The sequence below is a fragment of the Ranitomeya imitator genome, chromosome 3, assembly GCF_032444005.1.
Source record: "Ranitomeya imitator isolate aRanImi1 chromosome 3, aRanImi1.pri, whole genome shotgun sequence".
In the NCBI taxonomy this organism is placed as follows: domain Eukaryota; kingdom Metazoa; phylum Chordata; class Amphibia; order Anura; family Dendrobatidae; genus Ranitomeya; species Ranitomeya imitator.
The window spans coordinates 50973952-50992905 of record NC_091284.1 but is presented as its reverse complement, the minus strand read 5'-3'; the positions used below and the strand labels follow the sequence as shown (position 1 = coordinate 50992905).

The 18954-nt window shown below is 46.1% G+C and overlaps 1 protein-coding gene across 4 annotated transcripts in view; it reads right to left on the bottom strand.

The window, feature by feature from the left end:
* APP (amyloid beta precursor protein) overlaps nucleotides 1-18954 on the bottom strand; it is a 318149-nt gene that overhangs the window by 102305 nt on the left and 196890 nt on the right. For all 4 annotated transcript variants that reach the window (XM_069760868.1, XM_069760867.1, XM_069760870.1 and 1 more), the window contains exon 4: nucleotides 8082-8194. In XM_069760868.1, coding sequence (XP_069616969.1) covers nucleotides 8082-8194 — 113 coding nt within the window. The remainder of the gene's footprint in view (nucleotides 1-8081; nucleotides 8195-18954) is intronic.

Sequence of the window (18954 nt, the reverse complement as noted above, 5' to 3'; positions counted from 1 at the left end):
CTCCTGGGGTATAACATCTGAACCCATCACCCCCAGGGTATAACATCTGGCCCCATCGCCCCCGGGGTATAAAATCCAAACCCATCGCCCCTGGGGTATAACATCAGAACCCATCACTCCTGGGGTATAACATCAGGCCTCATCACCCCCGGGGTATAACATCCGAACCCATCGCCCCTGGGGTATAACATCAGAACCCATCGCCCCTGGGGTATAACATCAGAACCCATCACTCCTGGGGTATAACATCCAAACCCATCACCCCCAGGGTATAACATCTGGCCCCATCGCCCCCAGGGTATAACATCCGAACCCATCGCCCCTGGGGTATAACATCAGAACCCATCACTCCTGGGGTATAACATCTGAACCCATCACCCCCAGGGTATAACATCTGGCCCCATCGCCCCAGGGGTATAAAATCCAAACCCATCGCCCCTGGGGTATAACATCAGAACCCATCACTCCTGGGGTATAACATCAGTCCTCATCACCCCCGGGGTATAACATCCGAACCCATCGCCCCCAGGGTATAAAATCTGCCCCCATCGCCCCCAGGGTATAAGATCCAAACCCATCACCCCCGGGGTATAACATCTACCCCTGGCCACCGATGTATAACATAAGGCCCCTCACCCCCAGTGTATAATATCCGGCACCTCGACCCCAGTGTATAATATCTGGACCCTCGTCCCCAGTGTATAACATCCGGCTCCTTGCCCCCGATGTATATCATCTGGCCCCTTGCCCCATTGTATAACATAACTGCAGAGTCCAGACCTCCTCTGGTATAACATCAGCACAAACACCGAGCCCCCGCCGGGAACTTCTTGCCCGAGCAGATGCATCGGATAAAGTAGTGTAAAGCTCTAAAGCACTGGACACTTCTCTATCTGTGTCTGATGGACGAGTCTGGGTTTGCTGAATGCCAGGAGAGCGTTACCCGGCTGACCACATTGTGCCCGCTGTACAGTATGGTGGAGGATGATACTATAGGCTCTTTTTCCGGGGTCAGATAGATTTAGGATGGGATGACAGAAAAGCTCCTATTGGTGTAATTTGAAGAGGGCACAATCCTTTTGTCCATACACTGTATAAGGAGACATGTACAAAATATACATAATTATGAATAAATAATATTCTAATTGTTTAGGATAATCATCACGAAGACCGTTTTCATTCTCAGTCACACATTAGGACAGATACATATCACCAGTTGAAAGAAGACACGGGTCCATCAAGGTAAACCTTTCTAGGTCAATTCCACGCCATTCATTGTCAGATTAGCTATGCCTCGGATCCGCCTTAGCTTCTTGTACTTGGTACATTTGGGGATTGTCCGCCCCCTTTGGGCTGTGCACATTGTCTATTTAGCTTTCCATGGACAGGTGTAAAACAGTCGGGTCCTGCTCTGCCTCCGTCTATTTTGACTCAGTGTCCTGCTGGCACATAGTGAGGAAAGTAGTGTTAGGGTCCATCCCGAATGGGTACACCTTGTCGCGGAGGGATGGCTTTTATGCTCCTTTGATCAAATATCATGGGGTTTTCTACAAGTATTACTATTATTTACTGCAGGGCATCTATTGTTTTTAGCCCATTTTTAAATTGTGACAATATTTGCCATTACTAGTGCTTTCCACAGACAACACTAACTGTAAAGAACCCTTTCCTCCATTAATATTTTGAACCATCTAGTCGCTGGTCCTGTGCATATTATTTGGAAATAATATATCCTTGTGTTAAGCCTTTGTAAAGGCCACACATACAGTGTGGCAAAAAAGTATTTAGTCAGTCAGCAATAGTGCAAGTTCCACCACTTAAAAAGATGAGAGGCGTCTGTAATTTACATCATAGGTAGACCTCAACTATGGGAGACAAACTGAGAAAAAAAAATCCAGAAAATCACATTGTCTGTTTTTTTAACAATTTATTTGCATATTATGGTGGAAAATAAGTATTTGGTCAGAAACAAAATTTCATCTCAATACTTTGTAATATATCCTTTGTTGGCAATGACAGAGGTCAAACGTTTTCTGTAAAGGTACCTTCACACATAACGATATCGTTAACGATATCGTTGCTTTTTGTGACGTAGCAACGATATCGTTAAGGAAATCGTTATGTGTGACAGCGACCAACGATCAGGCCCCTGCTGGGAGATTGTTGGTCGCTGAACAAAGTCCAGAACTTTATTTCGTCGCTGGACTCCTGCTGACATCGCTGGATCGGCGTGTGTGACACCGATCCAGCGATGTCTTCACTGGTAACCAGGGTAAACATCGGGTTACTAAGCACAGGGCCGCGCTTAGTAACCCGATGTTTACCCTGGTTACCAGCGTAAAAGTAAAAAAAAAAAACACTACATACTTACCTACCGCTGTCTGTCCCCGGCGCTGTGCTCTGCACTCCTCCTGTACTGGCTGTGAGCGTCGGCCAGCCGGAAAGCAGAGCGGTGACGTCACCGCTCTGCTTTCCGGCCGCTGTGCTCACAGCCAGTACAGGAGGAGTGCAGAGAAGCAGAGCGCCGGGGACAGACAGCGGTAGGTAAGTATGTAGTGTTTGTTTTTTTTTTACTTTTACGCTGGTAACCAGGTTAAACATGGGGTTACTAAGCGCGGCCCTGCGCTTAGTTACCCGATGTTTACCCTGGTTACCCGGGGACTTCGGGATCGTTGGTCGCTGGAGAGCTGTCTGTGTGACAGCTCTCCAGCGACCAAACAGCGACGCTGCAGCGATCCGGATCGTTGTCGGTATCGCTGCAGCGTCGCTTAATGTGAAGGGGCCTTTAGTCTTCACAAGGCTGCCACACACTGTTGTTGGTATGTTGGCCCATTCCTCCATGCAGATCTCCTCTAGAGCAGTGATGTTTTTGGCTTTTCGCTTGGCAACACGGACTTTCAACTCCCTCCAAAGGTTTTCTATAGGGTTGAGATCTGGAGACTGGCTAGGCCACTCCAGGACCTTGAAATGCTTCTTACGAAGCCACTCCTTCGTTGCCCTGGCGGTGTGCTTTGGATCATTGTCATGTTGAAAGACCCAGCCACGTTTCATCTTCAATGCCCTTGCTGATGGAAGGAGGTTTGCACTCAAAATCTCACGATACATGGCCCCATTCATTCTTTCATGTATCCGGATCAGTCGTCCTGGCCCCTTTGCAGAGAAAGAGCCCCAAAGCATGATGTTTCCACCACCATGCTTTACAGTAGGTATGGTGTTTGATGGATGCAACTCAGTATTCTTTTTCCTCCAAACACGACAAGTTGTGTTTCTACCAAACAGTTCCAGTTTGGTTTCATAAGACCATAGGACATTCTCCCAAAACTCCTCTGGATCATCCAAATGCTCTCTAGCAAACTTCAGACGGGCCCGGACATGTACTGGCTTAAGCAGTGGGACACGTCTGGCACTGCAGGATCTGAGTCCATGGTGGCGTAGTGTGTTACTTATGGTAGGCCTTGTTACATTGGTCCCAGCTCTCTGCAGTTCATTCACTAGGTCCCCCCGCGTGGTTCTGGGATTTTTGCTCACCGTTCTTGTGATCATTCTGACCCCACGGGGTGGGATTTTGCGTGGAGCCCCAGATCGAGGGAGATTATCAGTGGTCTTGTATGTCTTCCATTTTCTAATTATTGCTCCCACTGTTGATTTTTTCACTCCAAGCTGGTTGGCTATTGCAGATTCAGTCTTCCCAGCCTGGTGCAGGGCTACAATTTTGTTTCTGGTGTCCTTTGACAGCTCTTTGGTCTTCACCATAGTGGAGTTTGGAGTCAGACTGTTTGAGGGTGTGCACAGGTGTCTTTTTATACTGATAACAAGTTTAAACAGGTGCCATTACTACAGGTAATGAGTGTAGGAAAGAGGAGACTCTTAAAGAAGAAGTTACAGGTCTGTGAGAGCCAGAAATCTTGATTGTTTGTTTCTGACCAAATACTTATTTTCCACCATAATATGCAAATAAAATGTTAAAAAAACAGACAATGTGATTTTCTGGATTTTTTTTTTCCCAGTTTGTCTCCCATAGTTGAGGTCTACCTATGATGTAAATTACAGACGCCTCTCATCTTTTTAAGTGGTGGAACTTGCACTATTGCTGACTGACTAAATACTTTTTTGCCCCACTGTACATTTACACATGTACAGGATTTTACCTCTGAGGCCGGGTACACGCTACTCAGCACACATGTCCTGGGGGAAAGCATCTGACAGTGGACAAAGTCAGCATGGATGACTAGGCCTCCACCTACTATAAGGACCCTCTGTGCAGGTAAGTATAGACTTTTGTGGACGCATAATTTCCAGACAGGGCACAGGAGGAAGACATGTTTGGCCACTGTCTGGTTAACAAGGCCCTATGGCAGTGTTGTAGTATACATTGGGAAACGTTTCCAATATATAAGATAAGTCAAGTGTACAGACGCAGTGGGCACTAAACCCAACACAGTCCTTCGGCTTTCCAATATTCTTTTTACAATGTGGAGCCCACAACTAAACCCTTTATTCTATATAGGGTCTTCGAGGTGATTATAGAGGGGTAATGATACATTATGATCACAGTCATTTATCTCTCCACCCTAAAATGTTGTTTGCTTTCACAGCTGCTGCCTGACATTGAGAACTCCTGCTTAGCTTGTACAGCATGTAACCAGAATACCCAAACCTTTCTCCTGTTCTCGCATTTTTATTCTATTTAATGTATATTCAGTAACACAATTACTACGTCCCACGTGCTTTACTCTACATTTATCAACATTAATGCCATCTCGACATCTTTCTACACATAACTGTAGTATTATATGTGTGTAGCTCTAGAGAGACTAGGCGCTGTGAAGAGACGAAACTAGCCCGGCTCTTCACAGCGCCACTGCCGGTGATTGACAGTATTCTTCCTATGTACATACGAGGGAGAGACCTGTCAATCACCCCTGGCAGCGCTGAGAGAAGCCGGCCAGGGGTAGAGGCAAAATGGACGGATTTCAAAGTATATTCCTAGCTGCAATCGTGCAGCCAGGCTCAGATTTCTGCAGCCCGTGGCTCGGACCTCGCTTTTCAGATAGGCTGGTGACCATCAGAAGGAACGTTCATAAAACACACTGATCCCGATCACTGCTTGTGCCGGCACGCCTGGCGACTAGCCCATAAATCATCTGATCACCTCTTTTATGGTGGTTATAAAAATCATTGATTGCTGACAATCCATTCTCTAGCATGAACCTAGATGTGCTGCCAACAAGAATGCTCGGTCAGGGAGAGCAAAACCCAAAATTGAGGCCTGGTAATAACGATCACTCCCAACCCTACGATGTAACCGCCTGGGTTGCCACCCTTCTCTTGTAGGAGTGTAAGGAGACATGTCTATTTTCCTACTCACGTTCTGGGTTTAGTTGCCCCCTGTGCATGCTCGTAGAGCTACATCTAAAGGCGACAAGCTAGCCCCCCATCATGTCCCAAGGCTACAGCAGCTGCTTAGGTCCCTTCATTACGAGGTGTGGCTTTGGGTGGTGGTTTGGACCCCACCGCCTCTGGTTGTAGCATAGAGCAGAGTTGCGGGACCAGGTACAGTCACATGTAATAACAAGCTGCCTCCTCAAAGAGCTTCAACAGCATCTTGATTCTGCCAATTGTTGGGGTCTCGGAGATCTGACCCCCCACTAATCAAGCAACTTTGGTCATTCCTAAGAATCGTCCATCAGTTTTTTTTTTTTAGCCTCACTGAGCAGCATAGCAAGCACACTGCTGAATTCATAGCTATGTTGGTCTCATTTGTCCGAGCCGCCTCCATCTTCACTTGTCCGTTTTAATAAATGTTATTTAGCTAATAAAAATGTCACTTAACTGCAAATGTTCTCCTGATCTCCATCTGATCTGCCGGGACTCACTGCCTGATCTGCTCTTCATACGCAAAGAGGGTAAGACATGGGCCCTCACTGACACGGGGAGAAACACAAGCCTGGGCTGTATTATAGATAGATTGGAATATTTTATGGTCATGTGACTCCGGAGTAACGTCCGGTTACTATAAAGAACATTTAGGTCCTCGGTTTGGATCAAAATATGAAGATATAAAGCTCTTATATATTGATGTAGCAGAGGTTACTGTAACACAACGTAAAGTCAAGAAGTGATTGTGCTATTCACACATATCCAAAGGAAGGCAAGTGACCTCAGATAGTCAGCTCAAAAAAAAAACATAACCGTTCTGTAGCAAATTCAACTCTTCTACATCTGTGTGCAAAAGTTTACGAAATAACACTAAAGCTGGTCATAGACGTTAGACAAATGTGGGCTGAACCCAACAATTTGGGGAATTATGGGGGATCCTTACTAAATATTAAAAGTACATGGTCGTTTCTAGTCTACAGCCAATGTAGGGAGGAAACAAGGATCAGGCATGTTAGAATTCAATATGCCCAATCTTTTGTTCACATTTTAGTACAAGAAATAATTGCAGGAAGTGTCTCTAGACTTCCCTCTTCATCTTCAGAGCAAACTGTATATATATATATATATATACAGTATATATCAATCACATGGAACGGTTAAATAAGCATATTCAATAATATTACAGAAATAGAATGAGATATTTAAGTTTCATGAGAAAGCAGCTTTATTACTCAATCTATCCCCCTACCTCGTCTAATCATCCATCCAAGCAATCATCCATACACCCTTATCTAACCATGCATGCATTCATAGAAACATCCATCCACCCTCTCACCCTATCTAACCATCGGGCCACCATCTAACTAACCATCCACCCACGCATCTAACCATCCACCCACGCATCTAACCATCCACCCACGCATCTAACCATCCACCCACGCATCTAACCATCCACCCACGCATCTAACCATCCACCCACGCATCTAACCATCCACCCACGCATCTAACCATCCACCCACGCATCTAACCATCCACCCACGCATCTAACCATCCACCCACGCATCTAACCATCCACCCACGCATCTAACCATCCACCCACGCATCTAACCATCCACCCACGCATCTAACCATCCACCCACGCATCTAACAATCCACCCACGCATCTAACCATCCACCCACGCATCTAACCATCCACCCACGTATCTAACCATCCACCCACGCATCTAACCATCCACCCACGCATCTAACCATCCACCCACGCATCTAACCATCCACCCACGTATCTAACCATCCACCCACGCATCTAATCATCCACCCACGCATCTAACCATCCACCCACGCATCTAACCATCCACCCACGTATCTAACCATCCACCCACGCATCTAATCATCCACCCACGCATCTAACCATCCACCCACGCATCTAACCATCCACCCACACATCTAACCATCCACCCACGCATCTAACCATCCACCCATGCATCTAACCATCCACCCACGCATCTAACCATCCACCCACGCATCTAACCATCCACCCACGCATCTAACCATCCACCCACGCATCTAACCATCCACCCACACATCTAACCATCCACCCACGCATCTAACCATCCACCCATGCATCTAACCATCCACCCACGCATCTAACCATCCACCCACGCATCTAACCATCCACCCACGCATCTAACCATCCACCCACGCATCTAACCATCCACCCACACATCTAACCATCTATCCACCCATCAACCATTCGTCCACCCAACTATCTATAAAAACTTCCCTAATGAAACATGAATATCGTTATGAACACGCATGCGGTTCCAGGTAATACTTTTTCCCATTTACATGCAGCAAAAAGAAAATAATGATATATCAGAAAGAAGATGTATTTACTGCCACATACAATAGATGCAGATGGTAGCAGTGGCATCCCTTGTTGCAAATCTTACACTGAATTTTTGAAGTTAATGTAAGTTGAGGCTTGAATTTAAGAATTCACCAGGAACACAACAAACATACAGCAGACATTGGGTTCGTCAGGCTGTACGTCACTGGTACCAGTAAATGCTGGGAAAGTGACAGGCCAGAGGCAGCTCCTGCTGATGGATGTCTCAGCGGAGTCCAAGTGACAGGTCACCGGAGATCTGAAACACTGATAAATATGATGACATTTTAAAGAATATGTTTAACATTTGTGTTACCTCTTTGGCTACAGTGTGCCAGTGCAGATGAGTCTCGCAGATATCCATCCTCTCCTGGTGAAGGAAGCGGCATTTGTCAGGAACCAGAAGAGCATCGCTCACAAATTCCCCAACTGCAAGAGAAAAAACGTCTAAAATAAGAGTAAAGTAATGCACTGCAAGTATATGGTTTAAGGAACACCAAGCGAAACATTGTGTGATGACCAGTACAAAGCCTGATGGGGCAACGAACAACACTGGGACTTTTCTCTTTAGTGCTCTTTACCTTTAGAGCAAACTGATTGGTGACAGTTTGGCCTTTGGGACCCAGCAGGGGCTGCAACCATCAGTCCATTCACTCCAATGAGAGTGGTAGGGACCATACGTGAGCACCACTAATGTAGACAATGAATGGATCCGTGCTCACGCATGTGAAATACGGCTCCATTTATACAAGGGATACGGAATCCCCGATCTCCAGTGGCCAGACACCGAACCTTCACATATTTATCTCCTACCTTGTGGATAGAATTTTCTGATGCCACCATTAATATGGCTTATCATAGGTACAGAAACACTCTACCTGCTCTGATCCATGTATTTTTCACTTTTGGCTTAAGTCTGCTGGTTCCTGAAGACATCCAGGTGCTGTTGTGCTTATTTTATGAAGATGGACCTTAGTGGTAGGTGTCCACTGCCCAAGTCATCTCCAAGTTGGGTTGGTTTATGATGGACCTTTGGGGCCCATGGTTAGGGCAGATGCTGGTCTCACCAATTCAACCCTGAGTATAAATTAACTACTGTAACAAACTGCAAAATGAAGTATATTCTATTGCAGATCACAGTAAGATGTGTCCTCCCACCGTACACCACCACAAAGAAAGCGGTGAATAAAAAGGATCCCCCCGAGTTACGTATCGGTCCCGCAGGCAGCCGGCGTGCACGGCTCAGTCGCAGACATACAGGGAGCAAATTATACACTACTGTCAGCAGTCTGCTCGCTTTGTCAAGATCAGAAATCCAAGCAGCAATTCGGGGAGGAAAACTGGAAAATACTATGAGAGCGATACCCCACTGTGCGGAAACATGGCGAGGCCCAAAGGTGATACTGAAAGCTTCAAAAAATAGTTGTACTTTTATTTCACAGCACCAAAATTCACTGAGCAGCAGCCAGGACCGGAGAGTTTAGAAATATAGGATTATATCTAGAAATACAAGACGTTATGCCGCTAAATGCCAAAGGAAAGGGATGGAACATTTCTCTATGAGGTGGAGTTGTCTGACTTTCCGAGAAAATTGTATAAAAGGGCAGATGAAATGGCAAAATCATAAAAGAAAGTATAATCTAACCCCGGTTGCTTCAGCGCAGGCTGCTCTGTGGTGCCAGTAAGGACAAAAAATAATGGTGTCCCATTGTTTTTCCTCACCTGAGCATTAAAAGGGTTGATCCAGAATTTCAATTTATTTAAGCTGATCTGTGCTGTATTGTGACATGTAACACCCCTCTACATGTAGTTTTGTTTGTCTCATTTGTTTCTTTTGAATTTCACTTTAATCCCAGCACCCACTTGGCTCACCTGCAGCTCTACCAAACTGGACAGCTGGCACCGCCCGGCCTTAGTGTCCAGCACCAGCACCACCCTCTTCACTCATTGGATGTCAATAATCTGCTCCTGTACGGACCTGTCATCACTCCAGTATTGGAACTAACAGAGCAGTGTCCTGTGTCTGTGGAAAGCAGCACAATCACTGCACTCCGGACCACATCCACATGGGGGACAGTGTGACAGGTCTCCACAACACATCCACAGTGGTGACAGAGCTTCACATGTCTCCACATCACATCAACAGTGGTGACAGAGCTTCACATGTCTCCACAACACATCCACAGCGGTGACAGAGCGTCACATGTCTCCACATCACATCCACAGTGGTGACAGAGCGTCACATGTCCCCACATCATATCCACAGTGGTGACAAAGCTTCACATGTCTCCACATCACATCCACAGCGGTGACAGAGCGTCACATGTCTCCACAACACATCCACAGTGGTGACAGAGCTTCACATGTCTCCACAACACATCCACAGTGGTGACAGAGCTATTACATCTCCACATCACATCCACAGTGGTGACAGAGCTTCACATGTCTCCACAACACATCCACAGTGGTGACAGAGCTTCACATGTCTCCACATCACATCCACAGTGGTGACAGAGCTTCACATGTCTCCACATCACATCAACAGTGGTGACAGAGCTTCACATGTCTCCACATCACATCCACAGTGGTGACAGAGCTTCACATGTCTCCACATCACATCCACAGTGGTGACAGAGCTTCACATGTCTCCACATCACATCCACAGTGGTGACAGAGCTTCACATGTCTCCACAACACATCCACAGTGGTGACAGAGCGTCACATGTCTCCACAACACATCCACAGTGGTGATAGAGCTTCACATGTCTCCACATCACATCCACAGTGGTGACAGAGCTTCACATGTCTCCACAACACATCCACAGTGGTGATAGAGCTTCACATGTCTCCACATCATATCCACAGTGGTGACAGAGCTTCACATGTCTCCACATCACATCCACAGTGGTGATAGAGCTTCACATGTCTCCACATCACATCCACAGTGGTGACAGAGCTTCACATGTCTCCACATCACATCCACAGTGGTGATAGAGCTTCACATGTCTCCACATCATATCCACAGTGGTGACAGAGCTTCACATGTCTCCACAACACATCCACTGTGGTGACAGAGCTTCACATGTCTCCACAACACATCCACTGTGGTGACAGAGCCATCACATGTCCCACACATACTATCCACTGTGGTGACAGAGCTTCACATGTCTCCTCAACACATCCACAGTGGTGATAGAGCTTCACATGTCTCCACATCACATCCACAGTGGTGACAGAGCTTCACATGTCCCCACATCACATCCACAGTGGTGACAGAGCCATCACATGCCCCCACATCCTATCCACTGTGGTGATAGAGCTTCACATGTCTCCACATCACATCCACAGTGGTGACAGAGCTTCACATGTCCCCACATCACATCCACTGTGGTGACAGAGCCATCACATGCCCCCACATCCTATCCACTGTGGTGACAGAGCTTCACATGTCTCCTCAACACATCCACAGTGGCGATAGAGCTTCACATGTCTCCACATCACATCCACAGTGGTGATAGAGCTTCACATGTCTCCACATCACATCCACAGTGGTGATAGAGCTTCACATGTCTCCACATCACATCCACAGTGGTGATAGAGCTTCACATGTCTCCACATCACATCCACAGTGGTGATAGAGCTTCACATGTCTCCACATCACATCCACAATGGTGATAGAGCTTCACATGTCTCCACATCATATCCACAATGGTGATAGAGCTTCACATGTCCCCCACATCATATCCACAGTGGTGACAGAGCTTCACATGTCTCCACATCATATCCACAGTGGTGACAGAGCTTCACATGTCCCCACATCACATCCACAGTGGTGATAGAGCTTCACATGTCTCCACATCACATCCACAGAGGTGATAAAGCTTCACATGTCCCCACATCACATCCACAGTGGTGACAGAGCTTCACATGTCTCCACATCACATCCACAGTGGTGACAGAGCTTCACATGTCTCCACATCATATCCACAGTGGTGATAGAGCTTCACATGTCTCCACATCACATCCACAGTGGTGATAAAGCTTCACATGTCCCCCACATCATATCCACAGTGGTGACAGCGCTTCACATGTCTCCACAACACATCCACTGTGGTGACAGAGCCATCACATGTCCCCCACATCCTATCCACTGTTGTGACAGAGCTTCACATGTCTCCACAACACGTCCACGGTGGTGACAGAGCTTCACATGTCCCCACATCACATCCACAGTGGTGATAGAGCTTAACATGTCCCCACATCACATCCACAGTGGTGATAGAGCTTCACATGTCTCCACAACACATCCACAGTGGTCACAGAGCTTCACATGTCCCCACATCACATCCACAGTGGTGACAGATCTTCACAGGTCTCCACATCACATCCACAGTGGTGAAAGGGATTCACATGTCTCCACATCACATCCACAGTGGTGATAGAGCTTCACATGTCTCCACATCATATCCACAGCGGTGACAGAGCTTCACATGTCTCCACATCATATCCACAGTGGTGATAGAGCTTCACATGTCTCCACATCACATCCACAGTGGTGACAGAGCTTCACATGTCTCCACATCACATCCACAGTGGAGACAGAGCTTCACATGTCTCCACATCATATCCACAGTGGTGATAGAGCTTCACATGTCTCCACATCACATCCACAGTGGTGATAGAGCTTCACATGTCTCCACATCACATCCACAGTGGTGACAGAGCTTCACATGTCTCCACAACACATCCACAGCGGTGATAGAGCTTCACAGGTCTCCACATCATATCCACAGCGGTGACAGAGCTTCACGTCTCCACATCATATCCACAGTGGTGACAGAGCTATTACGTCTCCACATCACATCCACAGTGGTGATAAAGCTTCACATGTCCCCACATCACATCCACAGTGGTGACAGAGCTTCACAGGTCTCCACATCACATCCACAGTGGTGACAGAGCTTCACATGTCTCCACATCATATCCACAGTGGTGATAGAGCTTCACATGTCTCCACATCACATCCACAATGGTGATAGAGCTTCACATGTCTCCACATCACATCCACAATGGTGATAGAGCTTCACATGTCCCCCACATCATATCCACAGTGGTGATAGAGCTTCACATGTCCCCCACATCATATCCACAGTGGTGATAGAGCTTCACATGTCCCCCACATCATATCCACAGTGGTGATAGAGCTTCACATGTCTCCACATCACATCCACAGTGGTGACAGAGCTTCACATGTCTCCACATCACATCCACAGTGGTGATAGAGCTATTACGTCTCCACATCACATCCACAGTGGTGATAGAGCTTCACATGTCTGCACATCACATCCACAGTGGTGACAGAGCTTCACATGTCCCCCACATCATATCCACAGTGGTGACAGCGCTTCACATGTCTCCACATCATATCCACAGTGGTGACAGAGCTTCACATGTCTCCACAACACATCCACTGTGGTGACAGAGCCATCACATGTCCCCCACATCCTATCCACTGTTGTGACAGAGCTTCACATGTCTCCACAACACGTCCACGGTGGTGACAGAGCTTCACATGTCCCCACATCACATCCACAGTGGTGATAGAGCTTAACATGTCCCCACATCACATCCACAGTGGTGATAGAGCTTCACATGTCTCCACAACACATCCACAGTGGTCACAGAGCTTCACATGTCCCCACATCACATCCACAGTGGTGACAGATCTTCATATGTCTCCACATCACATCCACAGTGGTGATAGAGCTTCACAGGTCTCCACATCACATCCACAGTGGTGAAAGGGATTCACATGTCTCCACATCACATCCACAGTGGTGATAGAGCTTCACATGTCTCCACATCATATCCACAGCGGTGACAGAGCTTCACATGTCTCCACATCATATCCACAGTGGTGATAGAGCTTCACATGTCTCCACATCACATCCACAGTGGTGACAGAGCTTCACATGTCTCCACATCACATCCACAGTGGAGACAGAGCTTCACATGTCTCCACATCATATCCACAGTGGTGATAGAGCTTCACATGTCTCCACATCACATCCACAGTGGTGATAGAGCTTCACATGTCTCCACATCACATCCACAGTGGTGACAGAGCTTCACATGTCTCCACAACACATCCACAGCGGTGATAGAGCTTCACATGTCTCCACATCATATCCACAGCGGTGACAGAGCTTCACATGTCTCCACATCATATCCACAGTGGTGACAGAGCTTCACATGTCTCCACATCATATCCACAGTGGTGATAGAGCTTCACATGTCTCCACATCACATCCACAGTGGTGATAGAGCTATTACGTCTCCACATCATATCCACAGTGGTGATAGAGCTTCACATGTCTCCAGATCACATCCACAGTGGTGACAGAGCTTCACATGTCTCCACATCACATCCACAGTGGTGACAGAGCTATTACGTCTCCACATCATATCCACAGTGGTGATAGAGCTTCACATGTCTCCACATCACATCCACAGTGGTGACAGAGCTATTACGTCTCCACATCATATCCACAGTGGTGATAGAGCTTCACATGTCCCCACATCACATCCACAGTGGTGACAGAGCTTCACAGGTCTCCACATCACATCCACAGTGGTGACAGAGCTATTACGTCTCCACATCATATCCACAGTGGTGATAGAGCTTCACATGTCTCCAGATCACATCCACAGTGGTGACAGAGCTTCACAGGTCTCCACATCACATCCACAGTGGTGATAGAGCTATTACGTCTCCACAGCACATCCACAGCGGTGACAGAGATTCACATGTCTCCACAACACATCCACAGTGGTGACAGAGCTTCACATGTCTCCTCATCACATCCACAGTGGTGACAGAGCTTCACACGTCTCCACATCACATCCACAGTGGTGACAGAGCTTCACACGTCTCCACATCACATGCACAGTGGTGATAGAGCTTCACATGTCTCCACATCATATCCACAGCGGTGAAAGGGATTCACGTCTCCACATCACATCCACAGTGGTGACAGAGCTTCACATGTCTCCACATCATATCCACAGTGGTGACAGAGCTTCACATGTCTCCACATCATATCCACAGCGGTGACAGAGCTTCACATGTCTCCACATCACATCCACAGTGGTGACAGAGCTTCACATGTCTCCACATCACATCCACAGTGGTGATAGAGCTATTACGTCTCCACATCACATCCACAGTGGTGACAGAGCTTCACATGTCTGCACATCACATCCACAGTGGTGATAGAGCTATTACGTCTCCACATCACATCCACAGTGGTGACAGAGCTTCACATGTCTGCACATCACATCCACAGTGGTGATAGAGCTTCACATGTCTGCACATCACATCCACAGTGGTGATAGAGCTTCACATGTCTCCACATCACATCCACAGTGGTGATAGAGCTTCACATGTCTCCACATCACATCCACAGCGGTGACAGAGCTTCACAGGTCTCCACATCACATCCACAGTGGTGACAGAGCTTCACATGTCTGCACATCACATCCACAGTGGTGACAGAGCTTCACATGTCTCCACATCATATCCACAGCGGTGACAGAGCTTCACAGGTCTCCACATCACATCCACAGTGGTGACAGAGCTATTACATGTCCCCACATCACATCCACAGTGGTGACAGAGCTTCACAGGTCTCCACATCACATCCACAGTGGTGATAGTAACATAGTAACATAGTTAGTAAGGCCGAAAAAAGACATTTGTCCATCCAGTTCAGCCTATATTCCATCATAATAAATACCCAGATCTACGTCCTTCTACAGAACCTAATAATTGTATGATACAATATTGTTCTGCTCCAGGAAGACATCCAGGCCTCTCTTGAACCCCTCGACTGAGTTCGCCATCACCACCTCCTCAGGCAAGCAATTCCAGATTCTCACTGCCCTAACAGTAAAGAATCCTCTTCTATGTTGGTGGAAAAACCTTCTCTCCTCCAGACGCAAAGAATGCCCTCTTGTGCCCGTCACCTTCCTTGGTATAAACAGATCCTCAGCGAGATATTTGTATTGTCCCCTTATATACTTATACATGGTTATTAGATCGCCCCTCAGTCGTCTTTTTTCTAGACTAAATAATCCTAATCCTAATCTATCTGGGTATTGCAGTTCTCCCATCCCCTTTATTAATTTTGTTGCCCTCCTTTGTACTCTCTCTAGTTCCATTATATCCTTCCTGAGCACCAGTGCCCAAAACTGGACACAGTACTCCATGTGCGGTCTAACTAGGGATTTGTACAGAGGCAGTATAATGCTCTCATCATGTGTATCCAGACCTCTTTTAATGCACCCCATGATCCTGTTTGCCTTGGCAGCTGCTGCCTGGCACTGGCTGCTCCAGGTAAGTTTATCATTAACTAGGATCCCCAAGTCCTTCTCCCTGTCAGATTTACCCAGTGGTTTCCCATTCAGTGTGTAATGGTGATATTGATTCCTTCTTCCCATGTGTATAACCTTACATTTATCAATGTTAAACCTCATCTGCCACCTTTCAGCCCAAGTTTCCAACTTATCCAGATCCATCTGTAGCAGAATACTATCTTCTTTTGTATTAACTGCTTTACATAGTTTTGTATCATCTGCAAATATCGATATTTTACTGTGTAAACCTTCTACCAGATCATTAATGAATATGTTGATGAGAACAGGTCCCAATACCGACCCCTGCGGTACCCCACTGGTCACAGCGACCCAGTTAGAGACTATACCATTTATAACCACCCTCTGCTTTCTATCACTAAGCCAGTTACTAACCCATTTACACACATTTTCCCCCAGACCAAGCATTCTCATTTTGTGTACCAACCTCTTGTGCGGCACGGTATCAAATGCTTTGGAAAAATCGAGATATACCACGTCCAATGACTCACCGTGGTCCAGCCTATAGCTTACCTCTTCATAAAAACTGATTAGATTGGTTTGACAGGAGCGATTTCTCATAAACCCATGCTGATATGGAGTTAAACAGTTATTCTCATTGAGATAATCCAGAATAACATCCTTCAGAAACCCTTCAAATATTTTACCAACAATAGAGGTTAGACTTACTGGCCTATAATTTCCAGGTTCACTTTTAGAGCTCTTTTTGAATATTGGCACCACATTTGCTATGCGCCAGTCATGCGGAACAGACCCCGTCGCTATAGAGTCCCTAAAAATAAGAAATAATGGTTTATCTATTACATTACTTAGTTCTCTTAGTACTCGTGGGTGTATGCCATCCGGACCCGGAGATTTATCTATTTTAATCTTATTTAGCCGGTTTCGCACCTCTTCTTGGGTTAGATTGGTGACCCTTAATATAGGGTTTTCATTGTTTCTTGGGATTTTACCTAGCATTTCATTTTCCACCGTGAATACCGTGGAGAAGAAGGTATTTAATATGTTAGCTTTTTCCTCGTCATCTACAACCATTCTTTCCTCACTATTTTTTAAGGGGCCTACATTTTCAGTTTTTATTCTTTTACTATTGATATAGTTGAAGAACAGTTTGGGATTAGTTTTACTCTCCTTAGCAATGTGCTTCTCTGTTTCCTTTTTGGCAGCTTTAATTAGTTTTTTAGATAAAGTATTTTTCTCCCTATAGTTTTTTAGAGCTTCAAAGGTGCCATCCTGCTTTAGTAGTGCAAATGCTTTCTTTTTACTGTTAATTGCCTGTCTTACTTCTTTGTTTAGCCACATTGGGTTTTTCCTATTTCTAGTCCTTTTATTTCCACAAGGTATAAACCGCTTATAGTGCCTATTTAGGATGTTCTTAAACATTTTCCATTTATTATCTGTATTCTTATTTCTGAGGATATTGTCCCAGTCTACCAGATTAAGGGCATCTCTAAGCTGGTCAAACTTTGCCTTCCTAAAGTTCAGTGTTTTTGTGACTCCCTGACAAGTCCCCCTAGTGAAAGACAGGTGAAACTGTACAATATTGTGGTCGCTATTTCCAAGATGCCCGACCACCTGCAGATTTGTTATTCTGTCAGGTCTATTAGATAGTATTAGGTCTAAAAGTGCTGCTCCTCTGGTTGGATTCTGCACCAATTGTGAAAGATCATTTTTCTTGGTTATTAGCAGAAACCTGTTGCCTTTATGGGTTTCACAGGTTTCTGTTTCCCAGTTAATATCCGGGTAGTTAAAGTCCCCCATAACCAGGACCTCATTATGGGTTGCAGCTTCATCTATCTGCTTTAGAAGTCGACTTTCCATGATTTCTGTTATATTTGGGGGTTTGTAACAGACCCCAATGAGAATTTTGTTACCATTTTTCCCTCCATGAATTTCGACCCATATGGACTCGACATCCTCATTCCCTTCGCTAATATCCTCCCATAAAGTGGACTTTAGACAAGACTTTACATAGAGACAAACCCCTCCTCCTCTCCGATTTTTACAATCCTTTCTAAACAGACTGTAACCCTGTAAGTTAACTGCCCAGTCATAGCTTTCATCTAACCATGTCTCGGTTATTCCCACTATGTCAAAGTTACCTGTAGATATTTCTGCTTCTAGTTCTTCCATCTTGTTTGTCAGGCTTCTGACGTTCGCGAGCATGCAGTTTAGAGGATTTTGTTTTGTTCCAATCTCCTTGCTGTGGATTGTTTTAGAAATGTTCTTACCTCCCTTCTGAGTATGTTTTCCTGGTTCTTCTTTGTTCGATGCTAATGTTTTTCTTCCCGTCCCCTCTTCTTCTAGTTTAACGCCCTCCTGATGAGTGTAGCAAGACTTCTGGCAAATGTGTGTTTCCCAGGTTTGTTGAGGTGTAGTCCGTCTCTGGCGAGGAGTCCATCGTACAAGTAATTCACACCGTGGTCCAGGAATCCGAATCCTTGTTGTCTGCACCATCGTCTTAGCCAGTTGTTCGCATCAAGGATCCTGTTCCATCTCCTGGTGCCATGCCCGTCTACTGGAAGGATAGAAGAAAAAACTACCTGTGCATCCAGTTCCTTTACTTTCTTCCCCAACTCTTCAAAGTCCTTGCAGATTGTCGGTAGGTCCTTCCTTGCCGTGTCATTGGTGCCAACATGTATCAGAAGAAATGGGTGGACGTCCTTGAAGCTGAAGAGCTTTGGTATCCTATCGGTCACATCCTTGATCATCGCACCTGGAAGGCAGCATACTTCTCTTGCGGTTAAGTCCGGTCT